Source organism: Saccopteryx bilineata, chromosome 7 (assembly GCF_036850765.1).
Source record: "Saccopteryx bilineata isolate mSacBil1 chromosome 7, mSacBil1_pri_phased_curated, whole genome shotgun sequence".
Classification (NCBI taxonomy): domain Eukaryota; kingdom Metazoa; phylum Chordata; class Mammalia; order Chiroptera; family Emballonuridae; genus Saccopteryx; species Saccopteryx bilineata.
In genome coordinates, this window is record NC_089496.1 from 37,539,360 (window position 1) to 37,552,236 (window position 12,877).

Sequence of the window (12,877 nt, forward strand, 5' to 3'; positions counted from 1 at the left end):
CACAGTCGGGTTCCCGGTTCGTGCTCGGTGGAAGCTGGAACTGGGGGCTAAGCGTCCTGCGATGCACCGCTGAATTCCCTGCGCGGGGTCGCGGGGCTAACAGCATCCCAGTCGGACCCCGACGCCGCTTGCCTTGCACCTCGCAACCGAGAGGACGAGGGGTTTAGGGGAACCGTTGGCAGAAGTTCGGCGCCAGGTGATCTTTCAGTGCAGACCCTGACATTTGCTAGGCAAGCCTAGGCGAGGGTCGGTTGCGTGACCCGCCCCCCGGCCGCCAGTTTGTGCTGGAGCCGAGTTATGAATGGAAAGTTGTACTATTAACGTGTTGCTTGAGGGGAGCAATACTTTGTGGGGGTACCTTGACGTTTCGTGGGGGACTTCAGTTCCAAGTCTATACATCAGAACACTGGGTTTTAAGAAAAGTTCCGGAGCCTGGGGGATGGGCGATAAAGCAGTTCCTTGGCTAGTGGAAGGAGAGTGATGAATCGTAGGCTTATTAATGTAAACTGAAGAATTAAATGCCACCCGAGACTGTCACAGTGGGGACTTGAGGGAGGAGAAGACGGGGGCGTTCCCTGAGCGCCTAGTGGGCAGCGTTTGTCTGGCGTCGAAACCCTCGCTCGCTCACTTGTCCGCCCTGAGAGGTGCTGGTGTCGAAGGCCTGTGCGTCCCTGGTGTGATCGAATGGGACCCAGCTGCTCTCCGGATCCGAGGCTCGGTTGTCAGGGAGAGGTGGCCTGCGGCGGGGAGCGGAGGACGCGGTTCATGTGATATGGAATTGGAAATTCTCTAGTGAGCCTGCTGTGCTCTAATTTCAGGAGGATCGGTCGCGTTTGTTTTCCCTGCCAGGGAGGCGTGTGTAATCTCCTGAAAGGAACTTTTAGATGAGGTAACTATAACATTTGAAATCTGTGAGAAATTTACATATATCCCATTATACGTGTATATTGTGTGTGTGTATGTGTGTATACAAAATGTGGGAGTGGCCTAAGAAAGGCTTAAAAAGTTTAACTTGAACTGGGAAAGAAAATGAAGAGTTAATGTTTTTCTCCCCAAAGGGTACAACAAAATACTCTCTGTGTGCTGAGAATTTCTCATAAAGGGTAAGATTTAGGAATCACAGGTTTCTCATAAAGGGTAAGATTTAGGAATCACAGGTGTTGGGAGTACAGTCAGTGTTTTCAAATCTTGCAGACATTATTGAAACCTAGGAGATGGAAGTAAGTATATAGAGAAGCTACGTAAAAGAAAAGTAATTTAAATTATTTGGGAAGAAACTATTTGACATTTGAAAAGGTCTGGATGTTATTTTCTGATGCTTTAGAAATCTTTTTAATCCTGTAATTAATACCAGCACAGAGTAAGTCCCAGTTCATAAATGAAGACAATTACAGTATCATGTTTAGAAAAGATATCTTTTGAACTACTCTTTGGTACTTTGGATGTTTATTCTGAAAATTATTGTGACTGAAAGTTTGTTGTTTAATGTATTTGCTTTTTACCCCCCAGATAATTAGTCCTCCTTTTCCTTTTAAACCGCAGTTCCAGTTTGGAGCAATTTAATTACCCGAACACCAAATCACTGGCATGCCTTCTGGAAGGCATTTGCATTTATAATGCTTAACAAGGATATTGTATTTCCAAAAGGACAAATCATTTAGTTAGTCGTAAAACTTTCTTGTAACTAATTTCCATCCCTTTGGTTTGAAGGAGACTAATCTCAGGGAAAGAAGCAGTGTCCTGAAATAGGTCCTTTTCCGGGTGGGAACAAGCGAGCATTTTCACGTAGATCTCAGTCACAAACAGGTGCATGTAGGGTGGGAATCCCGTGTCCGGCCTTCGGTGTCAGGCTGCCAGCTGGAGGGAGAGATGCCTCCCCAGCTCTCCTCTAACACTGATCATCTTCACTGCAGAATGGCCGCCGTTAGATGCACAGAAGGTTGTGCAGAAGGAGCCGAGAGTTTTAAGTGAAGTACCAGTTTCTAGTTAGGAGGGAAGGTTTGGTTTTGAAATTATTTATTTATTTTTAACTTTAGTTTTCCTCTGCAATTGATCAAGCCTTTGGGGCCGGCTGGCTTATATTATGACGTAAAACCGAATACTCTTTGGCTGGAGGGTGCTTGGCATATTAAGTTATCATATTCTGTAAAAATGATGATGGCCCTTCTGAAATTAAAAAGATTATTTTATACATTGTCACCGACTCTTTATCATCAAGTGTTTTATGAGCATAATTATGCCTAATATTATAGTAGACAGTATCGTACTATGAAGTTATTACTACTATATATGTAATTACTTTATATATATATTTGGGATGTAAAACTGTTTAGTTAACTAGTTTAGATGATACCAATGATTCAGATTTGTATTAATATCTGCATCTAAGGATGTTTTATGGTTATATTGCTGTCATATCTTTTTATTAGAATTAATCTCTATTTTAATTCATTTATATATTACAACATATCATGCTTTAATTTACACCCGTTCAGTGGGAATGGTGTAGGTTGTTCTTAAATAGAGATATGGAGAAATAGCTAACAAGGAGAGTCATTTGAGAAGCATATGGACATCATAAAGTCCTTCTGTATGTAGCATCTGTACCTTCTCATTAGTGAAATATTGTAGTTATGGACATTTTTTGTTATTACATCCAAATATGGCTTTTAATTCCAATGGATTTTTTTTGTTTGTTTTAAAGTGTCATTTATATTAATGTTTAAGTTGGCAGGGGCTTTTATTGTTTGAAGCCCTTCCTTTTTAATAAGGACATCATACTTAATTTTTATTGCACATATCCGCTGATATGTACAATTGTTTTGCTAGCTTGTTGTTGTAACTCTTACCTTTCATTTGGGAGAAGACAGGAAGACATACCATTCTGACTTTCAGAACGAGGCCAAAGCTACATTGATACATTCAGGGTCACACATGGGAGCATCAGTGTGAAGCTGAGGATAACATCTGTATTTCCCGTATCTTATTCACAACAGCAAACTGCTCTGCTGGTTATAGTATGCTATTGTCATAAATGTCTGTATTCCTTATTTTTTAAAATCTTTCTTTTTTTTTTTTTTTTTAGTTTAGTGAGAGGAAGGGAGGCAGAGAGACAGACTCCTGCATGGGTCCTGACCGGAATCCACCAAGCAAACCCACTAGGGGGCTATGCTCTGCCCATATGGAGCTGTTGTTCCATCGCAACTGGAGCCATTTCTTAGCACTTGAGGTGGAGGCCATGGAGCCATTCTCAGCGTCTGGGACCAAATTGCTCCAGCCAATGTAGCCATGGCTGTGGGAGGAGAAGAGGGAGGGAGGGAGAGAGGGAGGAAGAAAGGGGGAGAGAGAGAGAAAGAGTGAGAGAGAGAAAGGGGAGGGGTGGAGAAGCAGATGGTAGCGTATCCTGTGTGCCCTGACCAGGAATCAAACGTGGGACCTCCACATGCCAGGCCGATGCTCTACCCCTGAGCCAACCAGCCAGGGCCATTCTTTGATTTTTTTTAACTCTTTTTTTAAAAAAATTTTTATTTTATTTTTTTTACAAAGACAGAGAGAGTCAGAGTGAGGGATAGACAGGGACAGACAGACAGGAATGGAGAGAGATGAGAAGCATCAATCATCAGCTTTTCGTTGCGATACCTTAGGTGTTCATTGATTGCTTTCTCGTATGTGCCTTGACCATGGGCCTTCAGCAGACTGAGCAACCCCCCTGCTTGAGCCAGCGACCTTGGGTCCAAGCTGGTGAATTTTTGCTCAACCCAGATGAGCCCACACTCAAGCTGGCGGCCTCGGGGTCTCGAACCTGGGTCTTCCGCATCCCAATCTGACGCTCTATCCACTGCGCCACCCCCTGGTCAGTCCCATTCTTTGATTTTTAGAATGCTTAATTTTGTATATAGATGTCTGGGTCAGCTTTTATGTCAGTCAATACAGTCATAAGGGAATAAGCCCTTACTCTTTCATGCTGATGGGAGAGAGCTGTGACTCCTGTAACTAGTGCTCAAACATACATACCCATGTGGGGTATCCATTCTGGAACATCTCTCTGCCCATACTGGCCCCAGCTTATCATCGGCGCACTGTCCTTGATTGGGCAAAACTGATTTAAAGTGTATTAGCACAGTTGTCAAGCTTGAGGATCAACAGATGCATTGGTGACAGAACTCAGAACATGATTTTTGAGACGAGAGAGTATTGACAGAAGTCAGTAATGGATCGTCCACTATAGAGCAAGGCAGTATTGATTAGGGATCATATTGTTCTGGGTGTCAAGATACCCACCTTCTCTTATTAGCTCTTCTTCTTCAGCTGAACTTGCAGAAATCAAAGTAAACAGAGGGTTTATGCAATTGTCTAGTCATTTCTGTCTATGTAGACTTGGTATCTGGGTAAATCAGTTTTTTTTTAAAAAAGTAAAGAATAAGGAAAGCAATTTGTTCTTCTCTGAGGAAGATACTCTTATGACATTTTCTTTATCCTCCCAAATTCCTTCTCCTTCAAGTCTCTCCAGAACCTTTCAGAGCAATTGCCCAAATGATTTGTAACAGTCAAGGTCTTCCGATATTGCATTGTTAGATTCAAAAGTAAAATATATAACCCGGGATGCAAGAGAAAGCATTGTAATTTCATAAAAATATATAATACTAAGCAAGCTCATATGCATTTGATGAAAATACTTTCAGCATTTTTACATATAAGCAGGTGATACCAGGAGCTCTCTACTCTATTAAAATTTTTTTCATGGTTCTTTTCACTAATTGTACAATTTATAGGAGTACATCCAAGTCATTTTAAATGTGAAATACTGAAAGAAGTGAGTATTCAAATGTGGTTTGCTATTTACTACACTTAATTCAATTTAAAGCCCCAAAGAGAGGCCAGCCCCTCGTCTACGTAGTCTTTGCTGCACCATAGAGAGGGTAGCATGCTGCGAGTAAGGTTGAGAAGAGTCAAGGTTGTTGGAAATGGTACTTTCTTTCTGCTTCTACAGAAGGAGGAGATGGGTGTGGACTATTCTAGTTTGAATAAAATAGTGATGAGTGGAATTTTAAATGGCCACTGAAGGATAAGATTTGTATTACTCAAATATTACTAAAGAAATTTGATAGCGAGTCATTGGAACTAACGTTAGTTATTTTAAGCATTAAATAAATGTAATGGATGATATTGACTCTATCTGTTTTCTACTGTTTGGTAACACATAACAGATATAGCAGCTTGAAGCAGCACACATTTATTATCTCAGTTGCATTGCTCAGAAATGCACACATGGCTCACCTGGGTCCTCGGCATAGACGTCTCACCTAATGCTGGTTAGGGCAGCAGTCATTGCAGAGACTTAACTGGGAATAACCCTGCTTCCAAGCTTCCTTAGATAGTTGGGAGAATTCATCTCCTTGTGGCTGTAGGACTGAGATCTCCATTTTCTTCCTGGCTGTCAATCAGAGACCACTCTCACAGCTCTTAAAGGTTGTCTGCTGTTCTTTGTCTTGTGACCCCTTCATAGGCACTCTTATAACATTTCACTTTACTTTTTAAAGCTAGTAAGGAAGTCTCTTGTTAAAGTATGATAAGATAGTCATCACTATTCCATTCAAACTAGACTAGTCTACATCTATCTCTTTCTTCTGCAATTTACAGCAGGGATATGCCATCACCTTTGTCATATAACATAATCTAATTAAGGATATAACAACCGTCACCTCTGCCATTTTCTATTGGTTAGAAAGAAGTCACATGTTCTACCCAATCTAGGGAGAGGGGACTACGCAAGGGCACGACTCATTGGAGGTCACCTTAGGATATGTCCACCACATTGACGAGCTCATAGAATGTATGACGTAGACAGCAGATGTGACTTCGAAGCCACTCAATCAGAAACAATGCTTTCAGTCACTCTGAAGAACCAATTTTGTGAGATAGTGTTGCTGTCACTGTTGTCACGTCAGCTTCTATAGTGGAATGTGGGCTATGTATCTTAAGACAGAAGATTCTTTGTATAATAACGAGGCTCAGGTGCTCATGGTCCAAATGAATGACAAATTCCCACTGATGAAGGAAAGGAGAGAAAAATGTAAGCAAATGATTGATTAAAGACATGTTGATTTTTTTTTTTAACTTTTTTTTTTTTTTTTCTTTACAAAGAGAGAGAGTCAGAGAGATGGATAGACAGGGACAGACAGACAGGAACGGAGAGATGAGAATCATCAATCATTAGTTTTTTGTTGTACGTTGTAACACCTTAGTTGTTCATTGATTGCTTTCTCATATGTGCCTTGACCGTGGGCCTTCAGCAGACCGAGTAACCCCTTGCTTGAGCCAGTGACCTTGGGCTTAAGCTGGTGAGCTTTTTGCTCAAACCAGATGAGCCCTCGCTCAAGCTGGCGACCTCGGGGTCTCGAACCTGGGTCTTCCGCATCCCAGTCCAACGCTCTATCCACTGCACCATTGCCTGGTCAGGCAACATGTTGATGTTTTTGACCAGACTAGGCATGACGACCACTTAGGGGTCGGTTGAATTGGAGGGTGGCTGGACTCATGCAGTTCCTTAGAATAAAGACTCTTCCAGGATTTAGGAGAATGGTGGTAGTGAGGTCCCATTTAGGAATGGTGGTGGTAAGTAAGGCTTAGAAGCATTTAAAAAAGATGAATCCCTAGTACTTATGTTAGTCTAGAATTTGACTTAATTAGTTCCCTAATGTATTCCATATGTGAAAGATTTTTTAAGGGACTGGTGTCACTGGGCCTTGCACGAAACCAGAACTGTGCTTTGGAGGCCTACAGCATGGTCTGTCCTTCTTTTACAAGAGGCAACAGAGCCAGAGGCCACCTCAGATTCACTGTACGTCTGTGGCCCAATAACTATGGGGTGTTGTGTAGAGACACATGGGGGTGTATTGAGCATAGCCTCCAAGCATTTCTCAGGAATGATTTTATCTAATCTGCATCTCATGTTTAGAAACTGAGTTCAAATTTCCTACTTCTGCCTCCCATCTTCCTCGCCAAGTAAATGGAGACTTTGAAAGGTTAAATCGCTTGCTAAAAGGTCATTCAGCCAGGATATGAAATCTAGGTATGATTTCAAAGTCCTTAGTCTCGTAGTACACATCCCATACTCACAAGCGGTAAGTGAAGTTTCCAGGGGAAGAGCTTTTTTTTTTTTTTTTCCTATTGAAGAGAATGTCAGCACTATAATTGCTCTTGGGTTCCTTCATTCATCACGAGAGAACTGGATACTGGAAGATGACAGTTAAAAAGAGGAGTGAGAGAGTGTGCTGTATCATGCCTTCTTTTATTTTCCCAGCAGGAAGTACAGATTATATGTCCCTTCTATCTCAAAGTAAGAATGTGGACTGCTGTATTTTTATTTCTACTTATCATCTTGGCTACAATCAAAAGCACTGTGTCTTCTTTCTTTCCTATATGTAGATTTCCATTATTAAATTCAATCAGGAAACATTATGAATTCTCATTGCCTCGTTGGCCATTGGGTTCTTTCTATAGCCTTTTCAGGTTTTGATCTACTTGAAAAGTCTATTCAGACATTCCTTCCTTTTTCTTCTGTTACTCAGACCCCCTTTCTACTCTGTGGTGCCTCTGTATTCTTTTCATAGAGATTCTACTTTTTTGCCTCATCTGTTTTATGTACTTAAACCTCTCTTTAAATGGGTCTAGTTCCATTGATCGGAATTGTTGGCCCAGATCCTTTTGCTGCTCAACTGTAACATCCAAGCTCAGCGGAGAGTCATCTGTATTCTGTGAATTTTACTGAGTTGTACCCTGTGTCCCCTGCACGGTTGAGGAAGGCTGAGATTTCCCTGGGTATTTGAGTCAAAATGGAAACATTTAAAAGTGAATACCCCAGCCCTAGCCGGTTGGCTCAGTGGTAGAGCGTCGGCCTGGCATGCCGGAGTCCCGGGTTCGATTCCCGGCCAGGGCACACAGGAGAAGCGCCCATCTGCTTCTCCACCCCCCCCTCCTTCCTCTCTGTCTCTCTCTTCCCCTCCCGCAGCCGAGGCTCCATTGGAGCAAAAGATGGCCCGGGCGCTGGGGATGGCTCCTTGGCCTCTGCCTCAGGCACTAGAATGGCTCTGGATGCAACAGAGCGACGCCCCGGATGGGCAGAACATTGCCCCCTGGTGGGCGTGCCGGGTGGATCCCGGGCGGGCGCATGCGGGAGTCTGTCTGACTGCCTCCCCGTTTCCAGCTTCGGAAAAATCCAAAAAAAAAAAAAAAAAAAAGGAATACCCCAAAGCAGCACCCTGATTGGACCACGTCAAGTCTGAATACCCCAAAGCAGCACCCTGATTGGACCGCGTCAAGTCAGGTATATATCTGTGGAGGATGCCACTGTGGCTGGGTTAATACTGGGATGGCCGCATGTGGGCTCAGGTGTCTGCCCTTCTCCATCAGAACTGATCTCCCAGAGGGGACTGTGGACCACCCTCTGCCTGAGGAAGGTCGACTATCCTAAACCAGAGCAAGCTATAACTCAGGACTTCTTGAAATAAACTCACTTCTTCATACAGGGTTTAGATTTTTTCATTTAACTTAGGCCAGATGTGACTCTAAAAGCCCCGTCTCCTTAGCATGGCACCTAGATTCTCACATAGCTTGGACCTTGTGTATCTTTATTACCTTTATATATTTTTAACTTCTTGCCGCTTCCTACTTTCTGACTTGAAGGCTTTAAGCCCTAACTTTGGAGCTAGCAAATGGCTTAGATTTAAGATAATAGGGACCAACCAGGCTGAAAGAATAAGTTACTATGTAAAAAAAGTCAAAAGCTGTGTGTGTTTGGCAGGTAGGGAAGAAATAATAAGAGCATTTCAGTGTTTCAGTTCCTATGTCTGGTCAGCCTTGAGGCTGTTCTACCACTGAGTCCTCTGCGATGATGTTATATAAGCAACAAATTACCCGCAAGTTGAGTTTGTGCACCTTGTAATTGAGAATACTGAATTATTCTAAATTATACAGGTTTCTTGCAGCCTAGCATGCTCAGTACATTTTCTGAACCTGCAACTTCCGGTGGCCACCTCTTACCCCAAATCTGACTTTTGCTCTCCAGGACTTTATTTATTTATTTATTTAGATTTTATTTATTCACTTTTATTGGAGAGAGAGAGAGAGAGAGAGAGAGAGAGAAGGAGAGTCAGAGAGAGAGAAAGAAGAGGGGAGTAGCAGGAAGCATCAACTCCCATATGTGCCTTGACCGGGCAAGCCCAGGGTTTCGAACCAGCGACCTCAGGATTCCAGGTCGACACTTTATCCACTGTGCCACCACAGGTCAGGCCAGGACTTTATTTTGAAAATGTGTCCATCAGGAGGAGGCTGCATCTTCTCTGCACTCCTTTCCCTCTAGGCCCAACTTATGTTCTTCCTCTGTGGTGATGCTTCCTCTGACTTCCGCCCCCGACCACCATCCACCTCATCTCTGAATTGCCACGGTGATTTTGGACAATGGCAGTGGTTTGCACCGGCTTGCAAGTCGACTATTCGTATTAATTGCAAAAGTTCAGAATTTAAAAAAAAAAAAAAAAGGCTGCTGTATGAATAAAGCCTTGAGAGAAATTTGCATTTTATTACCCAGAACTGCATCTTGATACTTTTGACATAGAGTAGCATATTTAATATGTGGAGTGCTTTGCATATGTATTTGTGGTTTCTGTCAAAGTCCTCTGTGACCCAGTGGAGATCCATGGCCTCCCACGCCAGATGGAGTGGAGAGCGGAGAAGGGTCAGCCTCCTAATGAGCAGGCACCCTCTCCAAATAAAATGCCATCGGAAGAGGGGTCTGATTTTAGCTCAGACGACTTACTGCTCTATACAGTGCGAGTCCAGGTTACTCTTAGTTTACGTTTTCCTTCGGTCTGTAAGAACATAAAATAAATACAGATGGTTTTACTTGTAGATTTCACAAATTATAAAATAAAAACCAGCGAACAAATATCAAACGAAAACAACAGAACTGATGACATGATGTGGCAGATGATATTCTACTGCTGAAATTATATCGCCACTGTGTAGTAGAGTTTAAGAGTATCAAGATGTGGTTACAGATCCTGTCCTTATTTAATCTGTTTGTTTTGTATTAATAGAAATACCGGAACTATCCTTTTAAAAAGTCGATGAAAAGAAAACGATATGAACTTCAAGGCTTTGTTTGCTGATTCGGATGAGTCAGACTTCATACATGACCCAACGTCTACCAGTGAACTATCTCCAAATGTCAGTTTTAGTGAGACCTCACCTATTGATACAAACTCTGTAACCTCTTTTTGCTCTCTTAAAGATGTGATTAGCATTGTGAGGTTGTTGAATTCTGAATCAGATCTTTTTAGCCGTATCCAGAGATTACCGGAACGGAGAACAGATTATGTAGAAACGACACAGAGATAGGATGAGTGCATCATCTTCAAGGGATGATGATTGAAACCATAGAGTGCAGGCCCTTCTGGGTGCCTGTGCCGCCGTGTGTTCTGTAATGACTCAATTCATCTTCCCCCCTTTTTTTTCCCTGATCAGTGTTTATTTAGCTAATTGTATATTATTTGGCCTTCACCTAGTACATGATTGATAATACTCACAGCAGATGCCAAAATGAAAATCTGGTGGCCCTGTTTAGTTTTAAAATGATTATTCAGAAACTAATTAGACTACATTCATGTGTATTTTATTTTTAAAATTATCATCTTAGTGCAAACCTAAACTGGGGGGGGGGGGAATCCACATCAAACTCTTGGATCTCAGTGTGAAGTATATTGTTCTAAATATTAATTGCTATTTAAAACATTTTTCAGCTGACTCTGTGTAATGCATCATTGACTGGGTTGTAAGCCCTTTGGAGGCTGAGAGCACTTGTTTACTGTTACTTGTTTTCTTCCACAGCAGTAAGTACATTTCAGAGAGTTGCTCCCAATAAGCATTTGCTGGTCGACGAACTGTCTATATGTTATTTCCTACTCCTCTGTGAGCCCCTTGAGGGCAGGGACTAGTTTGTTTTAATCTATGGACTCCAAATGCCTAGCACAGCAACTCATTTTACTTAAAAAAACACAAACAACTTTTTATTCATTTTAGAGAGGGGGAAGGGAGCGAGAGAAAGAGAGAGAGAGAGAGAGAGAAACATTGATTTGCTGTTCCACTTGTTTATGCATTCACTGTTTGATTCTTACATGGGCCCTGACCTGGGGTCAGAGTTGCAACATTGGTGGATGGGGATGCTGCTGCAACCAACCGAGTGCCCTGGCCAAGGCTAGCACAGCGACTCTGACATGAGAAACACTCAGTAAATGTTGCGAAAGAAAAAAGAATGGATAAATTGTAAGCTTTGTGTGTGTGTGTGGCATGTGTATTCCTTTACATCTCACCTTTCATATACAAGACAGTTGTAACAGTTGGTATACATCAGTGTTGTCCAATAGAATTTTCTATCATGATGGAAATATTCTATACCTGTGCTCTGCTATACCATAGTCACTAGGCACATGTGACCTTTGAGCACATGTAGTCTAGTCATGCCAAGAGCATGGATTTATTTTTATTTAACTTTAATTATAAATAGTGTCATGTGGCTATTAGGCAGCCTAGGTCCAGATAGAAGACCTCTATTCTCAAACTTCTTTGCCTATATCTTCAGTACTCCCACGATTTTCATTTGTAATTGGATGTTGTTACTGGATATTGTTATTGGATGGTTAAGGTGAGTTATGTCACGTTATATACAGAGCAATATAGTCCATCAAATTGGTTTTATTCTTCTCCCAAGTGACTAAGAAAAGTGTATGTCATCCCACCATCTGATTTTTAAAAATCATTTCCCTATTATTCTAGAGGCCTGACACTGACCACTTTACCAGATAAATTATACCTACACTTTTAAAAAAATAGCCCAGATTTCTTTGTGTTTCTCATTCCCACTGTTTAATCTTTTTCTTTATTTTTTTCTTAATTTTAGTTAGTGTGTGTGTGTGCATGAGAGAGAGACAGAGAAAGAGAGAGAAACAGAGGGACAGATAGGGACAGACAGACAGGAAGGGAGAGAGATGAGAAGTATCAATTCTTTGTTGCAGCATCTTAGTTGTTTGTTGATTGCTTGTTCATTGATTGCTTTCTCATATGTGCCTTGACAGGGATGGGGGGGGTGCTGCAACAGAGCAAGTGACCCCTTGCTCAAGCCAGCAACCTCGGGCTCAAGCCAACAACCTTTGGGCTCAAGCCAGTGACCATGGAGTTAGGTTTGTAATCCCATGCTCAAGCCAGCAACCCCACGCTCACACCAGATGAACCCGCACTCAAGCTGGATGAACCCACGCTTAAGCTGGTGGCCTTGGGGTTTTGAACCTGAGTCCTCTGTGTCCCAGTCTGACGCTCTGTCCACTGCACCACCACACCACCACCTGGTTAGACAATCTTTTCCTTTCTTAATAAGACTTTTAAACTAGGATTACGTATATTCTTGTCATTGTCCTCCTCCTCCTCATCACTGTATAAAATAGTGCTTATGCACTGCTAGCCTGTATTTGATCCACTAATATCTGCTGATGTGGTAAACAGATTTAAGATTTACTATCGTCTTAAAAATGCCTTTGAATATTTCTTCTGTTCTATTCATTTCTTTGCTTTTCTTGTCCTTTTTAGTTTTACTGGTACAGGAGAAGGATGAAGAAGAACTATATGCATTTAAATATAATGTAACCCAATCCTTGTATAACCTGTAACCCTACTATTGCAAGTTTCACAGCTGGTATCAAAAATGCGTGAAATCAATATAACAGAATTTTCCATTTAGAAAGTCAAGAATTGCTTAGTGTAATTGGTCAAGTCTTTTAGGCACCTTGTGGCCCTTCCAGGACAAGACTTAGATTAAAATCCATCG

General features: G+C 41.9%; 1 protein-coding gene across 4 annotated transcripts in view; it reads left to right on the plus strand.

Annotated features, from left to right (window-relative positions):
• Positions 1-734: 734 nt before the first annotated feature.
• Positions 735-12,877, plus strand: part of HDAC9 (histone deacetylase 9) — a 967,189-nt gene continuing 955,046 nt past the window's right edge. For 2 of the 4 annotated variants that reach the window (XM_066238687.1, XM_066238686.1), the window contains exon 1: positions 739-889. In XM_066238687.1, the coding sequence (XP_066094784.1) occupies positions 885-889 (5 nt within the window). In that variant the 5' untranslated portion in view covers positions 739-884. Of the gene's footprint in view, positions 890-12,877 lie in introns of all 4 variants that reach the window. The other 2 variants (XM_066238685.1, XM_066238688.1) reach the window with 2 other exon arrangements.